Source organism: Oncorhynchus nerka, linkage group LG19, assembly GCF_034236695.1.
Source record: "Oncorhynchus nerka isolate Pitt River linkage group LG19, Oner_Uvic_2.0, whole genome shotgun sequence".
NCBI lineage: Eukaryota > Metazoa > Chordata > Actinopteri > Salmoniformes > Salmonidae > Oncorhynchus > Oncorhynchus nerka.
The window spans coordinates 5,403,006-5,419,611 of NC_088414.1; the positions used below are offsets into that span (position 1 = coordinate 5,403,006).

The 16,606-nt window shown below is 51.5% G+C and overlaps 1 protein-coding gene across 1 annotated transcript in view; it reads left to right on the plus strand.

Moving 5' to 3' along the window:
- Positions 1 to 1,180: 1,180 nt before the first annotated feature.
- LOC115125723 (breakpoint cluster region protein-like) overlaps positions 1,181 to 16,606 on the plus strand; it is a 39,385-nt gene continuing 23,959 nt past the window's right edge. Inside the window, exons 1-6 of the mRNA XM_065004656.1 lie at positions 1,181 to 1,280; positions 1,477 to 1,662; positions 4,917 to 5,024; positions 7,266 to 7,326; positions 7,612 to 7,664; positions 7,974 to 8,114. Of these exons, the coding sequence (XP_064860728.1) occupies positions 1,206 to 1,280; positions 1,477 to 1,662; positions 4,917 to 5,024; positions 7,266 to 7,326; positions 7,612 to 7,664; positions 7,974 to 8,114 (624 nt within the window). The 5' untranslated portion in view covers positions 1,181 to 1,205. The remainder of the gene's footprint in view (positions 1,281 to 1,476; positions 1,663 to 4,916; positions 5,025 to 7,265; positions 7,327 to 7,611; positions 7,665 to 7,973; positions 8,115 to 16,606) is intronic.

The following is a 16,606-nucleotide window of genomic DNA, read 5'->3' on the forward strand; positions in this document are numbered from 1 at the left end:
CCTGCCATGACTCTCCTCTGTCCCGGAGCCTGGGGGTTAGCTTTGCCTCCTGCCATGACTCTCCTCTGTCCCGGAGCCTGGGGGTTAGCTTTGCCTCCTGCCATGACTCTCCTCTGTCCCGGAGCCTGGGGGTTAGCTTTGTCTCCTGCCATGACTCTCCTCTGTCCCGGAGTCTGGGGGTTAGCTTTGCCTCCTGCCATGACTCTCCTCTGTCCCGGAGCCTGGGGGTTAGCTTTGCCTCCTGCCATGACTCTCCTCTGTCCCGGAGCCTGGGGGTTAGCTTTGCCTCCTGCCATGACTCTCCTCTGTCCCGGAGTCTGGGGGTTAGCTTTGTCTCCTGCCATGACTCTCCTCTGTCCCGGAGCCTGGGGGTTAGCTTTGCCTCCTGCCATGACTCTCCTCTGTCCCGGAGCCTGGGGGTTAGCTTTGCCTCCTGCCATGACTCTCCTCTGTCCCGGAGCCTGGGGGTTAGCTTTGCCTCCTGCCATGACTCTCCTCTGTCCCGGAGCCTGGGGGTTAGCTTTGCCTCCTGGCATGACTCTCCTCTGTCCCGGAGCCTGGGGGTTAGCTTTGCCTCCTGCCATGACTCTCCTCTGTCCCGGAGCCTCGGGGGCTTTGCCTCCTGCCATGACTCTCCTCTGTCCCGGAGCCTGGGGTTAGCTTTGCCTCCTGCCATGACTCTCCTCTGTCCCGGAGTCTGGGGTTAGCTTTGTCTCCTGCCATGACTCTCCTCTGTCCCGGAGCCTGGGGGTTAGCTTTGCCTCCTGCCATGACTCTCCTCTGTCCCGGAGCCTGGGGGTTAGCTTTGCCTCCTGCCATGACTCTCCTCTGTCCCGGAGTCTGGGGGTTTGGATACCAACTTACATCCCACGGGAAACCCTGACTGCCAGAGTTATTTTAGTTTCCTTGGTTAGGCGAGACGACCAAAAGCACTTTCCTTGGCCGCATGTTGAGTGTTTTTACTCTCTAGTGAGGTTGGGTTGGCCTGGAAGAATGCTAGAACAATGGCTTCCTTAAAGACGAAGCTGTGTCTTTTACACCCCAGATTTGATAAACTATTGCTCCTCTAATTTTCCCACTATGCTGTTGCCATTCAGACTCAAACTAATGGTCTGGTGTGCATGGTCTCATTCTGTACAGTACTTATATGGTTGTTTCCTGTGTGTTCGCTGCAGACGGAGTTGGACCTGGAGAAAGGCCTGGAGATGAGGAAGTGGGTTCTGTCTGGCATCCTGGCCAGCGAGGAGACCTACCTCAGCCACCTGGAGGCACTGCTACTGGTGAGAGGCTGGAATGAACACAAACACACACACATGCACGCGCACACACACACGCGCGCGTGCGCACACACGCACGCACGCACACACACACACACACACACACACGACTTGCCGGGAACGCTCTATGTGTCACATGCACACAAACACACACACTATACAAACTCTCTCTCTATCTCCCTCCCCCCTATTCTCTCAGCCTATGAAGCCTCTGAAGGCAGCAGCCACCACGTCCCAGCCCGTGCTGACCATCCCCCAGATCGAGACCATCTTCTTCAAAGTACCTGAGCTCTACGAGGTCCACAAGGAGTTCTACGACGGCCTGCTCCCCCGGGTGCAGCAGTGGAGCCACCACCAGCGTGTGGGGGACCTCTTCCAGAAACAGGTGAGGTCATAAGACAGATCCTTGGGGTGTTCCCCCTGCCCTGTGTCTGTCGGAGACTGGTGCCTGACTCGGGATGACAGAGGACTTCCTAATGAGTTCCTCCCTGGACCTGGCAACATGACATCGCCACCCCACCCCCTACAGGAGAGCTAGGCCTGTCATGAGTGCTGTGTGTAAGGGGACAGTGGACAGGGAGAAGGAGAGTGTCACCATGCTGTCTTTTCTACTGAGACGAATGCTACACTGAGCGTTGTGTCACTAAGAAGCAACCTATAAATAATGCCAAACACTGAGCGATGAGGGACTTAGGTGGAAAAAATCTGCCGATGAGCCCTTGAGCAAGGCACTTGAACCCTAATTGCTCCTGTAAGTCGCCCTGGATAAGAATATCTGCTAAATGACACAAAGGAAAACAAATTGTAAAAGGATTATTTTATTAGTCTGTTTAAACTGTCAGGGCAGCACATGCCGGAATCCTTTTCTGCATTTTATTTATTAATTGTTAGTTCTTTTCTCCTCCATCTCTCTTGTCTGTGTCTGCTATGTGATAATCAGTGGGATCAATCTCTGCGGTTTGCGTCTCCCAGCAGACAAGCATCGAGAGAGGAGCAATTTGAATTAATGGATAGTAGGCTCTCTCTCTCTTTCTCTCTCTCTCTCTCTATCCCTCCCTCCCTCTCTCTCTCTCTCTATCTCTCTTCATCTCTCTCTCTCTATCCCTCTGTCCCTCTCTCTCTATCCCTCCCTCCCTCTGTCTCTCTCTCTCTCTCTCTCTCTCTCTCTCTCTCTGTCTCTCTCTCTCTCTCTCTCTCTCTCTCTCTGTGTCTCTCTCTGTCTCTCTCCCTCTCTTCTCTCTCTCTCTCTGTGTATCTCTGTATCTCTCTCTGTCTCTCCCTCTCTCTCTCTCTGTCTCTCTGTATCTCTCTCTCTCTCTCTCTCTCTCTCTCTCTCTCTCTCTCTCTGTCTCTCTCTGTGTATCTCTGTATCTCTCTCTGTGTCTCTCTGTCTCTCTCCCTCTCTCTCTCTCTCGCTCTCTGTCTCTCTCCCTCTCTGTCTCTCTGTATCTCTCTCTCTGTCCTCTCTCTCTCTCTCTCTCTCTCTCTGTCTGTCTGTCTCTTCCTCTCTCTCTCTGTCTCTCTCTCTGTATCTCTATATCTCTCTCTCTTTCTGTATCTCTCAGTCAATCTCTCCGTCGTAGCAGAGGTCATCATTCCCTCAATTCCTGCTCCTCTCCTCTCTCGACAGACGTCAGTCAATGAGAGTCAGGGGGAGACGACGCCGACGCGGCAGAAACAGTCTCCCTACCTGACAACCATTTAGGGGGAAGAGAAGAGAGTCTCTCAGATAGAGCTGTCTCTCCCTGTCAGCCAGAGGAGTAGTAACGGCACATCACTATCAGAAAGAAGGGACGAAAACTCCTGGAAAGCCTCTAAATAGGGCTAAATAATAGACAGTAGTGTTTTCTCCTCACTGCTGTTTCTCACGTAGGCCTACTGAGACACCATGAAGACTGCCATTTCTTTGTTTAGGAGAGATGGATAACAATGGTGTATTTTAAGAGTCATTTACACAAAGTGTTTAGTATATACACTGACATTGTGTACATGTACTGTACATGCTATGTGTATTGTAAGGTTCTAGATAAGAAAATCATCCCCACCATGCGGTTACGCTCGTTATATTTCAAATCCAATTTGATTGGTCACACATATTTATCAGATGTTTTTGCGAGTGTAGCGAAATGCTTGTAAACGTCACCGTGGGTTCATCCAGCAACTGTGTGTCCCGAGCGGCTCCAGTGGCTCCAGTGGCTCCAGCGGCTCCAGTGGCTCCCGTTGTGTTGTCTGCAGTGCTATTACCGCCATTCCGGCTCCTCCCCGCCCATAGTGGGATTGTCACGCTCTGAATTCCTGTCCACTGTGCTGCAGATTGATTCTGGCCCGAGGCAGGACTCAGACACAGTGGGGACAGGCTGTAAATGGCTTTACCCCGTAACATTCCAGCACCTCCTGGAAAAAACCTGGGTTTCTTTCGACAGAGTGCCAAAATCGATTGTCTCTTTTGTGACGGCAGTGGACATGAAATGCTGTAGAGGTCATGGGGTCACACCGAGGGGATAATGTGTATGTGAGGGAATTGGGAAGTAGAACAGGCTTGGAACCTCTAACCCTGGCAATTTGACTGGTAAACACATTGGTACGCTTGCAATGGCTGCCTGGTATTGTGACGCAATCATTTTCAAGGTAATGTAGAAATGACGCTATCTTATATGGCTCATGCAATGGAATGTATTTTTTGTGATGTCAGTTGAGTTGATTCAACAAATTACAGCGCAGATTGATGAGTACTCTTCCTGCTTTTACTTCCTGCTTTTACTTCCTGCTTTGCTCCTATGGGTACACTCGCAATTGCCGCCGGTCCACCCATTCTACCCATTGACTTGAATGGGGACGCCCGTTCTCTACATCCTGTCCCCTCCTCTTTATCCTCTGCTCTCACGCTTGTATTCTGGAGAATAGATTGGGCTGTTGAGCGCGAGGGAGATGAATAGTGTCACTGGGCGGGCAGGGTTTCAAGGAGTTAGGACGGCTGAATGAGATTTCCAAATGTGCTTTCACAGCAACCGTTAGCACAGACGCTAATTACTCAGCCCAGCGCAGGCCTCCACTCCAGCAGGTTAGCGTTTTTCGTGGTGAATATTGTTCTTGCAGCTCCGCGGAGTTGTCACTAGCTGGCACCATCATGAAGTCCGATTTTTAACCTAACCTAACCTTAACCACACTACTAACCCTAATGCCTAACCCTAACCTGAAATTAAGACCAAAAGCACATATTTGTTTTCATGAATTTTTATAATATGGCCAATTTGGACTTTTCAGCCCATCGAGCGGATATCGCTTAGTTCTGCCTCAAGGACTCGTTTCCAATAAACATCAAACTGCTCCACTCCACTACCATGGCAAAAGCTGTAGGAGAACGCTGCAGAAACAATGGCGCTCGCCGTGGCGAGGATGACAATGGCGCTCGCCGTGGCCCCGTCTGTCGAACTGTGTCCCCAAGTCTGTGTTTTTGTTTCTTCACCCCTCAGGGGTGTCATTTGTCATGTTGTGATTATGCCAACATATCCTTCTTTCCCCCCAAAACAGCAATACAAACAGAAGGCCTACTTTGGTAAATATGGGTTATGGAAAGTGGTGACTGTGTTTCAATGTGACCTGTATTTTGTCCCCTCTCTCTCCCTGTTTGTCGGACAGGCCAGCCAGCTGGGAGTGTACCGGGCCTTTGTGGACAACTACGAGGTTGCCGTGGAGACGGCGGAGAAGTGCTGCCAGGCAAACACGCAGTTCGCTGAAATCTCTGAGGTAATGTGAACTGGCACGGAGGTAGAGGGGGAGGAGGGAGGGTTTTGTCCTTTCATCTTGACTCTGGGGGCCAGGGGGTACACCTCTTGTTTTGGACATGGTGATGGGAGATGATGACTTGGGGGGTGGCAAGAAGGAAACATCCCTCCACCTACACCGACACGCTCAGCCTCCCGTCTCCCGGCCCAGCCCCAGGTCACTCTGCCTCGCTGCGTAGAGAGACCGACTGAGAGGAAGCGTTGTACACTGAAAGTACACCGACACGCTCAGCCTCCCGTCTCCCGGCCCAGCCCCAGGTCACTCTGCCTCGCTGCGTAGAGAGACCGACTGAGAGGAAGCGTTGTACACTGAAAGTACACCGACACGCTCAGCCTCCCGTCTCCCGGCCCAGCCCCAGGTCACTCTGCCTCGCTGCGTAGAGAGACCGACTGAGAGGAAGCGTTGTACACTGAAAGAACACCGACACGCTCAGCCTCCCGTCTCCCGGCCCAGCCCCAGGTCACTCTGCCTCGCTGCGTAGAGAGACCGACTGAGAGGAAGCGTTGTACACTGAAAGTACACCGACACGCTCAGCCTCCCGTCTCCAGGCCCAGCCCCAGGTCACTCTGCCTCGCTGCGTAGAGAGACCGACTGAGAGGAAGCGTTGTACACTGAAAGTACACCGACTCGCTCAGCCTCCCGTCTCCATACTTTGTGGCCCAGGCCCAGGTCACTCTGCCTCGCTGCGTAGAGAAACCGACTGAGAGGAAGCGTTGTACACTGAAAGAACACCGACACGCTCAGCCTCCCGTCTCCACACTCAAAGGGACGGTTTGAACAAAGATGTTCTGCTTCTCTTCAAGCTCTCTCTCCCTGAGAGGAAAGCAGCTCTTTCTCCAGTTCTTAGGAAGCGGCTTTGTGGCCCAGGCCCAGGTCACTCTGCCTCGCTGCGTAGCGAGACCGACTGAGAGGAAGCGTTGTACACTGAAAGTGGGTGAAAGTGGGCCATTAAGCACACAGAGGGAAATCTTTGGGAGAACATTTCACAGCTACCCGGTGTATAGAGGACAGAGGGGTATCAAAGGCACCACTCAACAGCTGGAAAGCTTCAACTGCTTCCCAGCCACCTAATATCCCAGTCATTGCCATTAGAACACATTTGAATACTGTACAGCACAGGAGGTTGGTGGTACCTTAATTGGGGAGGACGGCCTCATGGTAATGGCTGGAGCGGAGTAGGTGGAACGGTAACAGATTCGTCAGACACATGGTTTCTATGTGCTCTGTTCCAGCCATTATTATGAGCCGTCCTCCCCTCAGCAGCCTCCATTGCTGTACCCAACCAGAAGGGAGAAGTGTGTGTGTGAGCTGTGTGTTCAGCCGTGATGTGGAACAATGCAGAGGGTGTGTTGCTTAATATTTTGGGTTTCTGGTTGCTTTGTGAGCCCCCCGGCGGCCAGAGGCCCTGAAGTAAGGAAATGCACTCCATCTCACCTATGTGCAGATGAAGCAGGACAGGCTAATATATTCATTAATCCTCCCCCCAAACTGAGCTTCTACAGGTAGCCTGAAGGGCCCAGCCATGCTAGTGGAAGAACGTCTCTCTCAGATAGGATGTAGAATTACTTGAACAGGGAAGCATAATGCCAGGGCAAGGACACTAACTAAACATGCCTGTGGTGCTGTCGTGCTTTGGGAGAAACAGTTTAGACATCGGCGTACGAAGCTGGGGTAAGGCTTCATTACTTGTCAGACTACGGGAGTCCGTGAGGTAAATGATCAAATCCAAATTTGACTAAGATCTCTTGACTAGCAGGGGGGCTTGTTTTGGACTAATATTCTGAAGTCCTTGCGTAGCCACGATCGCGGCTACGTAAAATCTTGTGCCAAAGCTACCGGTGAACATTGAAGATGGTGCCTGGATTTGAGGGAGAGAATCAATCAATCGGTGTTCTTATTGAGATATGTAGTAATGCATTGTCTCTCTGCCATTTGAATGTGACAGTGGGAAAAAATGCTGATGTGTGGGTGCAGGATGAGACGAATTAGGAATGAGGCTAAGTGTCTGTCCTCAGTGCTGGAGGCCTCTCTGCGTTCTGAATGGCACTCTATTCCATTTATAGTGCCTTAACTTTGACCAAGCCAAGGGCCAGTCTACTACTACTATTTATCAGCACCAGAATGATTGTTCATGTATGAGGCATGTTGATTCGTTTCAGGTGTAATGTTGCCCCACTGTTCACTCATTCTGTGTCCCTACAGAACCTCAAGGTGAGGAGCACCAAGGACGTGAAGGACCAGTCAGTCAAGAACTCCCTGGAGAGTAAGTAGCCCACAGCATTACCGAACCTGGAAGGTACAGTAAGAAAATAGGCCGAAACGAGGAAGGACCTACCTGTTACAAAGCGTTTTGGTACGGTGCAGAGCGTTTTGATACGGTGTGCACTAATGAAGACAACCCGTGAAATCACAGCCACAGGCTAGTGCACATTTTCTTGGCCTATCTAGTGGAAACAGCACGGGCAGTATTTGACTGGGGCCATGTCATATTGCTCTGACTTAGGTTGTAATGTAATTCATGCTGCTGTCTCTCCTTTCTCTCTTAAAGCTCTCCTGTACAAGCCAGTGGACCGAGTGACCCGAAGCACCCTGGTTCTGCACGTGAGTACAGGGCAGCCAGCAAAGCAGTTTGCCTTTTTGTTTTTTCCTGCTCATGTTTATGTACCGGTAACTCTCTGAACCTCTCTGAACCTCTGAACCTCACGTGATTTTTAAATACTGTCTGTTTTTATGTACCGGTAACTCTCTGAACCTCACACCACGTGATTTTTAAATACTGTCTGTTTTTATGTACCGGTAACTCTCTGAACCTCACGTGATTTTAAAATACTGTCTTGGTTTTAACTGCCGATCCCAATACTGTAACATGCTCTGCTTGTAAGTCTGTGTCTGTGCCGTTCCACTCTGCAGGACCTGCTGAAGCACACGCCCTGCAGCCACCCAGACCACCCCCTGCTCCAGGACGCGCTCCGCATCTCCCAGAACTTTTTGTCCAGCATCAACGAGGAGACCACGCCCAGACGCCAGTCCATGACCGTCAAGAAGGGAGAGGTGAAGAGCAGCACTGATCTAGGAGCAGTTTTTCCTGTTAGGTCATAATGAATAAGATTACATGGACAGGTGGGGACCTGACCCTAGATTAGCACTCCTCCTCTGAGACGCTTTATGAATAGAGGCTCGGCTGTATCTCTGTGTTGTTGAATGTTCTTAAGCAAATAGACCAAAGCAGAGCTTTATCTTTTTTGGCTCAGGGCCATTGTGACTGTTATGTTATTCTAGGTTTATGGTGAGGGTATGGTATTACATCATTGACCAGTAACCCAACACTGGTAGATTGAACCTTGCCCTGCCCTCATAACGACCTGTAGTGATTCCAGTGAAGGGGAGGAGGGGGGGGGTATGGGATGACCTAATATGGTGTCAAACGCAATATGTGCCCAAATATGGCAATAATAGAAAGTCCCCTGCACATGCCTGTTAGGAACCCTGGATCTCCGTCCCTCCAACCCCGACATCTCCCCCCCTAGAGACCACCTGAGTTGGAGTTGCACATGCCTGTTAGGAACCCTGGATCTCCGTCCCTCCAACCCCGACATCTCCCCCCCTGGAGACCACCTGAGTTGGAGTTGCACATGAATGGATGTCATTTGATTGACAGCTGGCGTGACACCGGCGTTCATAATGCCCCATATCGAGCCTCTTATCGCTGACTGGGGAGTACAGATTCATTATTCATGTTGAGGCACCTCCCTATGCACATGGGATGTCATTACTGCACCCCAACGTTAGCCCCCCCCACCCCCTTATCCTCATAGGCCCCATTCGCAGCTCTGTCTGCCCAGACCACTGATCATCAAATATTGATCATGGATACATGGAAGGAGTGCATGGAATCAATGGTCCCTGTTATATTGTGCTTTAGCAGCTAGTGTGTGACAATGTGTGTGTGTGTGTGTGTGTGTGTGTGTGTGTGTGTGTGTGTGTGTGTGTGTGTATGTGTGTGTGTGTGTGTGTGTGTGTGTGTGTGTGTGTGTGTTTTAACCCCACTATGTTAAGATATACACAAATATAGCATGTGTCCCAAATGGCACCGTGTTCCCTATCTAGTGCACTACTTTTGGCCAGGGCCCATGAGGTTGTGCACTATGTAAGGCATTGGGGTGTCATTGAGGACTCGTACACAGTCGCCTTGGGATATCTCCAGCCTGACAGGAATGTTCAGTCACTACAGTTCATTGTGGCTTCAAGGACCTAATTACATGGTGCTATTTCAGCTTTTTGTTGTTGCTATTTGAGCCTCTTATACACAATGAATTACTATCAATGGCTACACGCTAAATCCATAACGCTCTCTGAAAGCTGTTGAGGACTGAATAGCAGTGGTCCTGTGGTTAGCTCTGCTTCTGGACCGGCTCTTAGGTGGTCCTGGCGTGAGTGTCAGCATGTAACCGTGGAAACTGTGTCGACTGATAACCAGACATAGTAGAGAGGTTGTGATGACAGTCATCTGAGCAGGGCTAGAGAACCTCCAGTGTGCTGTTGGGTAGAACCATAGGTTTAAATGGGTTGCTGTCCGGATCTGAGCAGGGCTAGAGAACCTCCAGTGTGCTGTTGGGTAGAACCATAGGTTTAAATGGGTTGCTGTCTGGATCTGAGCAGGGCTAGAGAACCTCCAGTCTGCTGTTGGGTAGAACCATAGGTTTAACTGGGTTTCTGTCCGGATCTGAGCAGGGCTAGAGAACCTCCAGTGTGCTGTTGGGTAGAACCATAGGTTTAAATGGGTTGCTGTCTGGATCTGAGCAGGGCTAGAGAACCTCCAGTGTGCTATTGGGTAGAACCATAGGTTTAAATGGGTTGCTGTCCGGCTCTGAGCAGGGCTAGAGAACCTCCAGTGTGCTGTTGGGTAGAACCATAGGTTTAAATGGGTTGCTGTCTGGATCTGAGCAGGGCTAGAGAACCTCCAGTCTGCTGTTGGGTAGAACCATAGGTTTAAATGGGTTGCTGTCCGGATCTGAGCAGGGCTAGAGAACCTCCAGTGTGCTGTTGGGTAGAACCATAGGTTTAAATGGGTTGCTGTCCGGATCTGAGCAGGGCTAGAGAACCTCCAGTGTGCTGTTGGGTAGAACCATAGGTTTAAATGGGTTTCTGTCCGGCTCTGAGCCATTGTGTGACATTCCCTTTAAGAGGGAACCATAGGTTTAAATGAGTTGCTGACCCACTGAGCCATTGTGTGACATTCCCTTTAAGAGGGAACCATAGGTTTAAATGGGTTGCTGAGTCACTGAGCCATTGTGTGACATTCCCTTTAAGAGGGAACCATAGGTTTAAATGAGTTGCTGACCCACTGAGCCATTGTGTGACATTCCCTTTAAGAGGGAACCATAGGTTTAAATGGGTTGCTGAGTCACTGAGCCATTGTGTGACATTCCCTTTAAGAGGGAACCATAGGTTTAAATGAGTTGCTGAGCCATTGTGTGACATTCCCTTTAAGAGGGAACCATAGGTTTAAATGGGTTGCTGAGTCACTGAGCCATTGTGTGACATTCCCTTTAAGAGGGAACCATAGGTTTAAATGGGTTGCTGAGTCACTGAGCCATTGTGTGACATTCCCTTTAAGAGGGAACCATAGGTTTAAATGGGTTGCTGAGTCACTGAGCCATTGTGTGACATTCCCTTTAAGAGGGTCCAAAGTGACATGTAAATGTACATTTTTGGACAGGTTCAAATAAAAATGATATGAAAGTATTTCTGTTGTAAGTCTGATAAGGAAATGTAGTTGTACTGACTCAACTAACTGATGGTGAGGATGACTGTTGTCTGATACTGTCCCGGTGGAGAGGTGTACTGCACCGACAGGGTGGGTGTTGGAGAGAGAGAGGGCCTTCCAGACATTCTTATCCAGAGCGACTTACAGGAGCAATTGGGGTTCAAGTGCCTTGCTCAAGGGCCCATAAGGCAGATTTTTCACCTAGTCCGCTCTGGGATCAAACCAGCGACCTGACCTTTCGGTTACCGGCGCTCTTAACCGCTAGGCTCCCTGCCGCCCCTCCCCATCACACAGTAGTGTCATGCAGTAGATTGTAACCTGTTGTGCTTTGTTCAGTGGAGGCGTGCAGGAGGAGAGCAGCACAAGTGTCACCCAGGGGCCCTGCCCAGCCAGATGGGGGGTGTAGAGGGGTGGGGGCCATAAAGAAGATGCTTAATTAAAATGCAAATGAGCCTGGTGGCCTTTGAAGCCTGACTGTCTCTCTCCCTCTCCGACCTCACCCTCTCTCTCTCTCTCTCCCTCTCCGACCTCACCCTCTCTCTCTCCCTCTCCGACCTCACCCTCTCTCTCTCCCTCTCTCACCCTCTCCCTCCTCTCCGACCTCACCTCTCTCTCCCTCTCTCCCTCTCCGACCTCACCCTCTCTCTCTCCCTCTCCGACCTCACCCTCTCTCTCTCTCTCCCTTTCTTTCTTTCTTTTCTTTCTCTTCTCTCTCTCTCTCTCTCTCTCTCTCTCTCTCTCTCTCTCTCTCTTCTCTCTTTCTCTCTCTCTCTCTCTCCCTCTCCCTCACCCCCTCCGACCTCACCCTCTCTCTCTCCCTCTCCGACCTCACCCTCTCTCTCACCCTCTCTCTCTCCCTCTCCGACCTCACCCTCTCTCTCTCTCTCCCTTTCTTTCTCTCTCTCTCTCTCTCTCTCTTTCTCTCTCTCTCTCTCTCTCTCTCTCTCCCTCTCCCTCTCCGACCTCACCCTCTCTCTCTCCCTCTCCGACCTCACCCTCTCTCTCTCCCTCTCCGACCTCACCCTCTCTCTCTCCCTCTCCGACCTCACCCTCTCTCTCACCCTCTCTCTCTCCCTCTCCGACCTCACCCTCTCTCTCTCTCTCCCTTTCTTTCTCTCTTTCTTTATCTCTCTCTCTCTCTCTCCCTCTCCCTCACCCTCTCCGACCTCACCCTCTCTCTCTCCCTCTCCCTCCCCCTCTCCGACCTCACCCTCTCTCTCTCTCTCTCTCTCTCTCTCTCTCTCTCTCTTTCTCTCTCTCTCTCTCTCTCTCTCCCTCACCCCCTCCGACCTCACCCTCTCTCTCTCTCAGCCAGTGAGGAAGTTATTTATCACAGACCATCATGGCTGCCTTCATTATCTATCTAATGAATAATTAGAGCTCCCATTGGGAATGAGTAAATTAGCAGCGTCTCATCTCGTTGGCAGGGATATCACACTGCATGTCAATCAGGCTGAAGGCTGCACAGAGCAGGTGTCCTGCCGTGCCTCTGTGGTGCCTGTGTGATGTGTTGCTTCCTGGATCTGAGCCATTGTGTGACATACATTTTAAGAGGGTTCCACATCATAGAATTTGGAGTACTAGAATGGACATGAACCTTCTTACAGGGGGATGAAGGTCGGCCATGTTGGTCAGGGAGCCCGTGCTGTCATCAGATATTGTGTCAAATAATGAATTTGAAGAATTTATCTGCACTGCATTTTTGTTAGCTAGCAGACAGTTTTAGAGGAATGATTCCACACATTTTTCAAATGAACTGCCAATATGCCAACATTCCAGTCAAACTCAGTCAATCCACAGCCATACTGTACGTAGGCTGAAATATATAATAATAATTGAATAGGATCTCTATGGTCTACACATACTGAATGGTACAGTAACGCCCCTGCATTTTGCCGGGGGAGACCCTGTTAGCCGTGTGTGAGCATGGATGACTCACACACACACACAGAAGCATATTCTCCTTCTCACCGTTGTTATGTTAGAGGCACCGGGGGGTGTAATGACTCATGTACTGGAGGCACCCGGGGGGGGTGTAATGACTCATGTACTGGAGGCAGCTCTGCAGAGTGGTCACTAGCTGGCACACCCACAGGGGGGAGGGGGGGTGTAATGACTCATGTACTGGAGGCAGCTCTGCAGAGTGGTCACTAGCTGGCACACCCACAGGGGGGGGGGTGTAATGACTCATGTACTGGAGGCACCCGGGGGGAGGGGGTGTAATGACTCATGTACTGGAGGCAGCTCTGCAGAGTGGTCACTAGCTGGCACACCCACAGGGGGTGTAATGACTCATGTACTGGAGGCAGCTCTGCAGAGTGGTCACTAGCTGGCACACCACAGGGGGGGGAGGGGGTGTAATGACTCATGTACTGGAGGCAGCTCTGCAGAGTGGTCACTAGCTGGCACACCCACAGGGGGGTGTAATGACTCATGTACTGGAGGCACCCGGGGGGAGGGGGGGTGTAATGACTCATGTACTGGAGGCAGCTCTGCAGAGTGGTCACTAGCTGGCACACCCACAGGGGGAGGGGGTGTAATGACTCATGTACTGGAGGCAGCTCTGCAGAGTGGTCACTAGCTGGCACACCCACGGGGGGAGGGGGTGTAATGACTCATGTACTGGAGGCACCCGGGGGGGTGTAATGACTCATGTACTGGAGGCAGCTCTGCAGAGTGGTCACTAGCTGGCACACCCACAGGGGGGTGTAATGACTCATGTACTGGAGGCAGCTCTGCAGAGTGGTCACTAGCTGGCACACCCACAGGGGGGAGGGGGGGTGTAATGACTCATGTACTGGAGGCAGCTCTGCAGAGTGGTCACTAGCTGGCACACCCACAGGGGGAGGGTGTAATGACTCATGTACTGGAGGCAGCTCTGCAGAGTGGTCACTAGCTGGCACACCCACAGGGGGGGTGTAATGACTCATGTACTGGAGGCAGCTCTGCAGGCAGCTCTGTGGTCACTAGCTGGCACACCCACACTCATGGGAGGGGGGGTGTAATGACTCATGTACTGGAGGCAGCTCTGCAGAGTGGTCACTAGCTGGCACACCCACGGGGGGGGGGGGTGTAATGACTCATGTACTGGGGGGTGTAATGACTCATGTACTGGAGGCAGCTCTGCAGAGTGGTCACTAGCTGGCACACCCACAGGGGGAGGGAGGGGGTGTAATGACTCATGTACTGGAGGCAGCTCTGCAGAGTGGTCACTAGCTGGCACACCCACAGGGGGGGTGTAATGACTCATGTACTGGAGGCAGCTCGGGGGTGTAATGAGTGGTCACTAGCTGGCACACCCACGGGGGGGGTGTAATGACTCATGTACTGGAGGCAGCTCTGCAGAGTGGTCACTAGCTGGCACACCCACAGGGGGGGGGGGCAGTGTAATGCTGGCACACCCACAGGGGGGAGGGGGTGTAACTCATGTACTGGAGGCAGCTCTGCAGAGTGGTCACTAGCTGGCACACCCACAAAGTCATCAAATCTGAGTTTAAACCCTAAATGCCTCACCCTAAATGCCTCACCCTAAATGCCTCACCCTAAATGCCTCACCCTAAATGACTCACCCTAAATGCCTCACCCTAAATGCCTAACCCTAAATTAAAAGCAAGAAATATGTTTTTGTTTTCATGAATTTTTAAGATATAACCAGTGTTGTAGCTGGCCTGTCTAGTGGAAACCGCACAGTGTTGTAGCTGGCCTGTCTAGTGGAAACCGCACAGTGTTGTAGCTGGCCTGTCTAGTGGAAACCGCACAGTGTTGTAGCTGGCCTGTCTAGTGGAAACCGCACAGTGTTGTAGCTGGCCTATCTAGTGGAAACCGCACAGTGTTGTAGCTGGCCTATCTAGTGGAAACCGCACAGTGTTGTAGCTGGCCTGTCTAGTGGAAACCGCACAGTGTTGTAGCTGGCATATCTAGTGGAAACCGCACAGTGTTGTAGCTGGCCTATCTAGTGGAAACCACACAGTGTTGTAGCTGGCCTATCTAGTGGAAACCGCACAGTGTTGTAGCTGGCCTATCTAGTGGAAACCGCACAGTGTTGTAGCTGGCCTATCTAGTGGAAACCGCACAGTGTTGTAGCTGGCCTGTCTAGTGGAAACCGCACAGTGTTGTAGCTGGCCTATCTAGTGGAAACCGCACAGTGTTGTAGCTGGCCTATCTAGTGGAAACCGCACAGTGTTGTAGCTGGCCTGTCTAGTGGAAACCGCACAGTGTTGTAGCTGGCATATCTAGTGGAAACCGCACAGTGTTGTAGCTGGCCTATCTAGTGGAAACCACACAGTGTTGTAGCTGGCCTATCTAGTGGAAACCGCACAGTGTTGTAGCTGGCCTATCTAGTGGAAACCGCACAGTGTTGTAGCTGGCCTATCTAGTGGAAACCGCACAGTGTTGTAGCTGGCCTGTCTAGTGGAAACCGCACAGTGTTGTAGCTGGCCTGTCTAGTGGAAACCGCACAGTGTTGTAGCTGGCCTATCTAGTGGAAACCGCACAGTGTTGTAGCTGGCCTATCTAGTGGAAACCGCACAGTGTTGTAGCTGGCCTATCTAGTGGAAACCGCACAGTGTTGTAGCTGGCCTATCTAGTGGAAACCGCACAGTGTTGTAGCTGGCCTGTCTAGTGGAAACCGCACAGTGTTGTAGCTGGCCTGTCTAGTGGAAACCGCACAGTGTTGTAGCTGGCCTATCTAGTGGACACCGCACAGTGTTGTAGCTGGCCTGTCTAGTGGAAACCGCACAGTGTTGTAGCTGGCCTATCTACTGGAAACCGCACAGTGTTGTAGCTGGCCTGTCTAGTGGAAACCGCACAGTGTTGTAGCTGGCCTGTCTAGTGGAAACCGCACAGTGTTGTAGCTGGCCTATCTAGTGGACACCGCACAGTGTTGTAGCTGGCCTGTCTAGTGGAAACCGCACAGTGTTGTAGCTGGCCTATCTAGTGGAAACCGCACAGTGTTGTAGCTGGCCTATCTAGTGGAAACCGCACAGTGTTGTAGCTGGCCTATCTAGTGGAAACCGCACAGTGTTGTAGCTGGCCTATCTAGTGGAAACCGCACAGTGTTGTAGCTGGCCTATCTAGTGGAAAACCTATCTAGTGGAAACCGCACAGTGTTGTAGCTGGCCTATCTAGTGGAAACCACACAGTGTTGTAGCTGGCCTATCTAGTGGAAACCGCACAGTGTTGTAGCTGGCCTGTCTAGTGGAAACCACACAGTGTTGTAGCTGGCCTATCTAGTGGAAACCGCACAGTGTTGTAGCTGGCCTGTCTAGTGGAAACCGCACAGTGTTGTAGCTGGCCTATCTAGTGGAAACCGCACAGTGTTGTAGCTGGCCTATCTAGTGGAAACCGCACAGTGTTGTAGCTGGCCTATCTAGTGGAAACCGCACAGTGTTGTAGCTGGCCTATCTAGTGGAAACCGCACAGTGTTGTAGCTGGCCTATCTAGTGGAAACCGCACAGTGTTGTAGCTGGCCTATCTAGTGGAAACCGCACAGTGTTGTAGCTGGCCTATCTAGTGGAAACCGCACAGTGTTGTAGCTGGCCTATCTAGTGGAAACCGCACAGTGTTGTAGCTGGCCTATCTAGTGGAAACCGCACAGTTCTGCATCCTGGGCAAGACCCATACCAATACATGTCAGAGGGGGAGGGCTACGATTGGCTGGGACTGGCTGTGACATCATGCTTCGCAGGCCCTGCTGCCACGGTGATGTGAGGCTGGGGGATCGCTGGTGCCTTGCCAGTGGGGAGAGGGGTTGAGGGGGAGATGAAGGGGAGGGGGC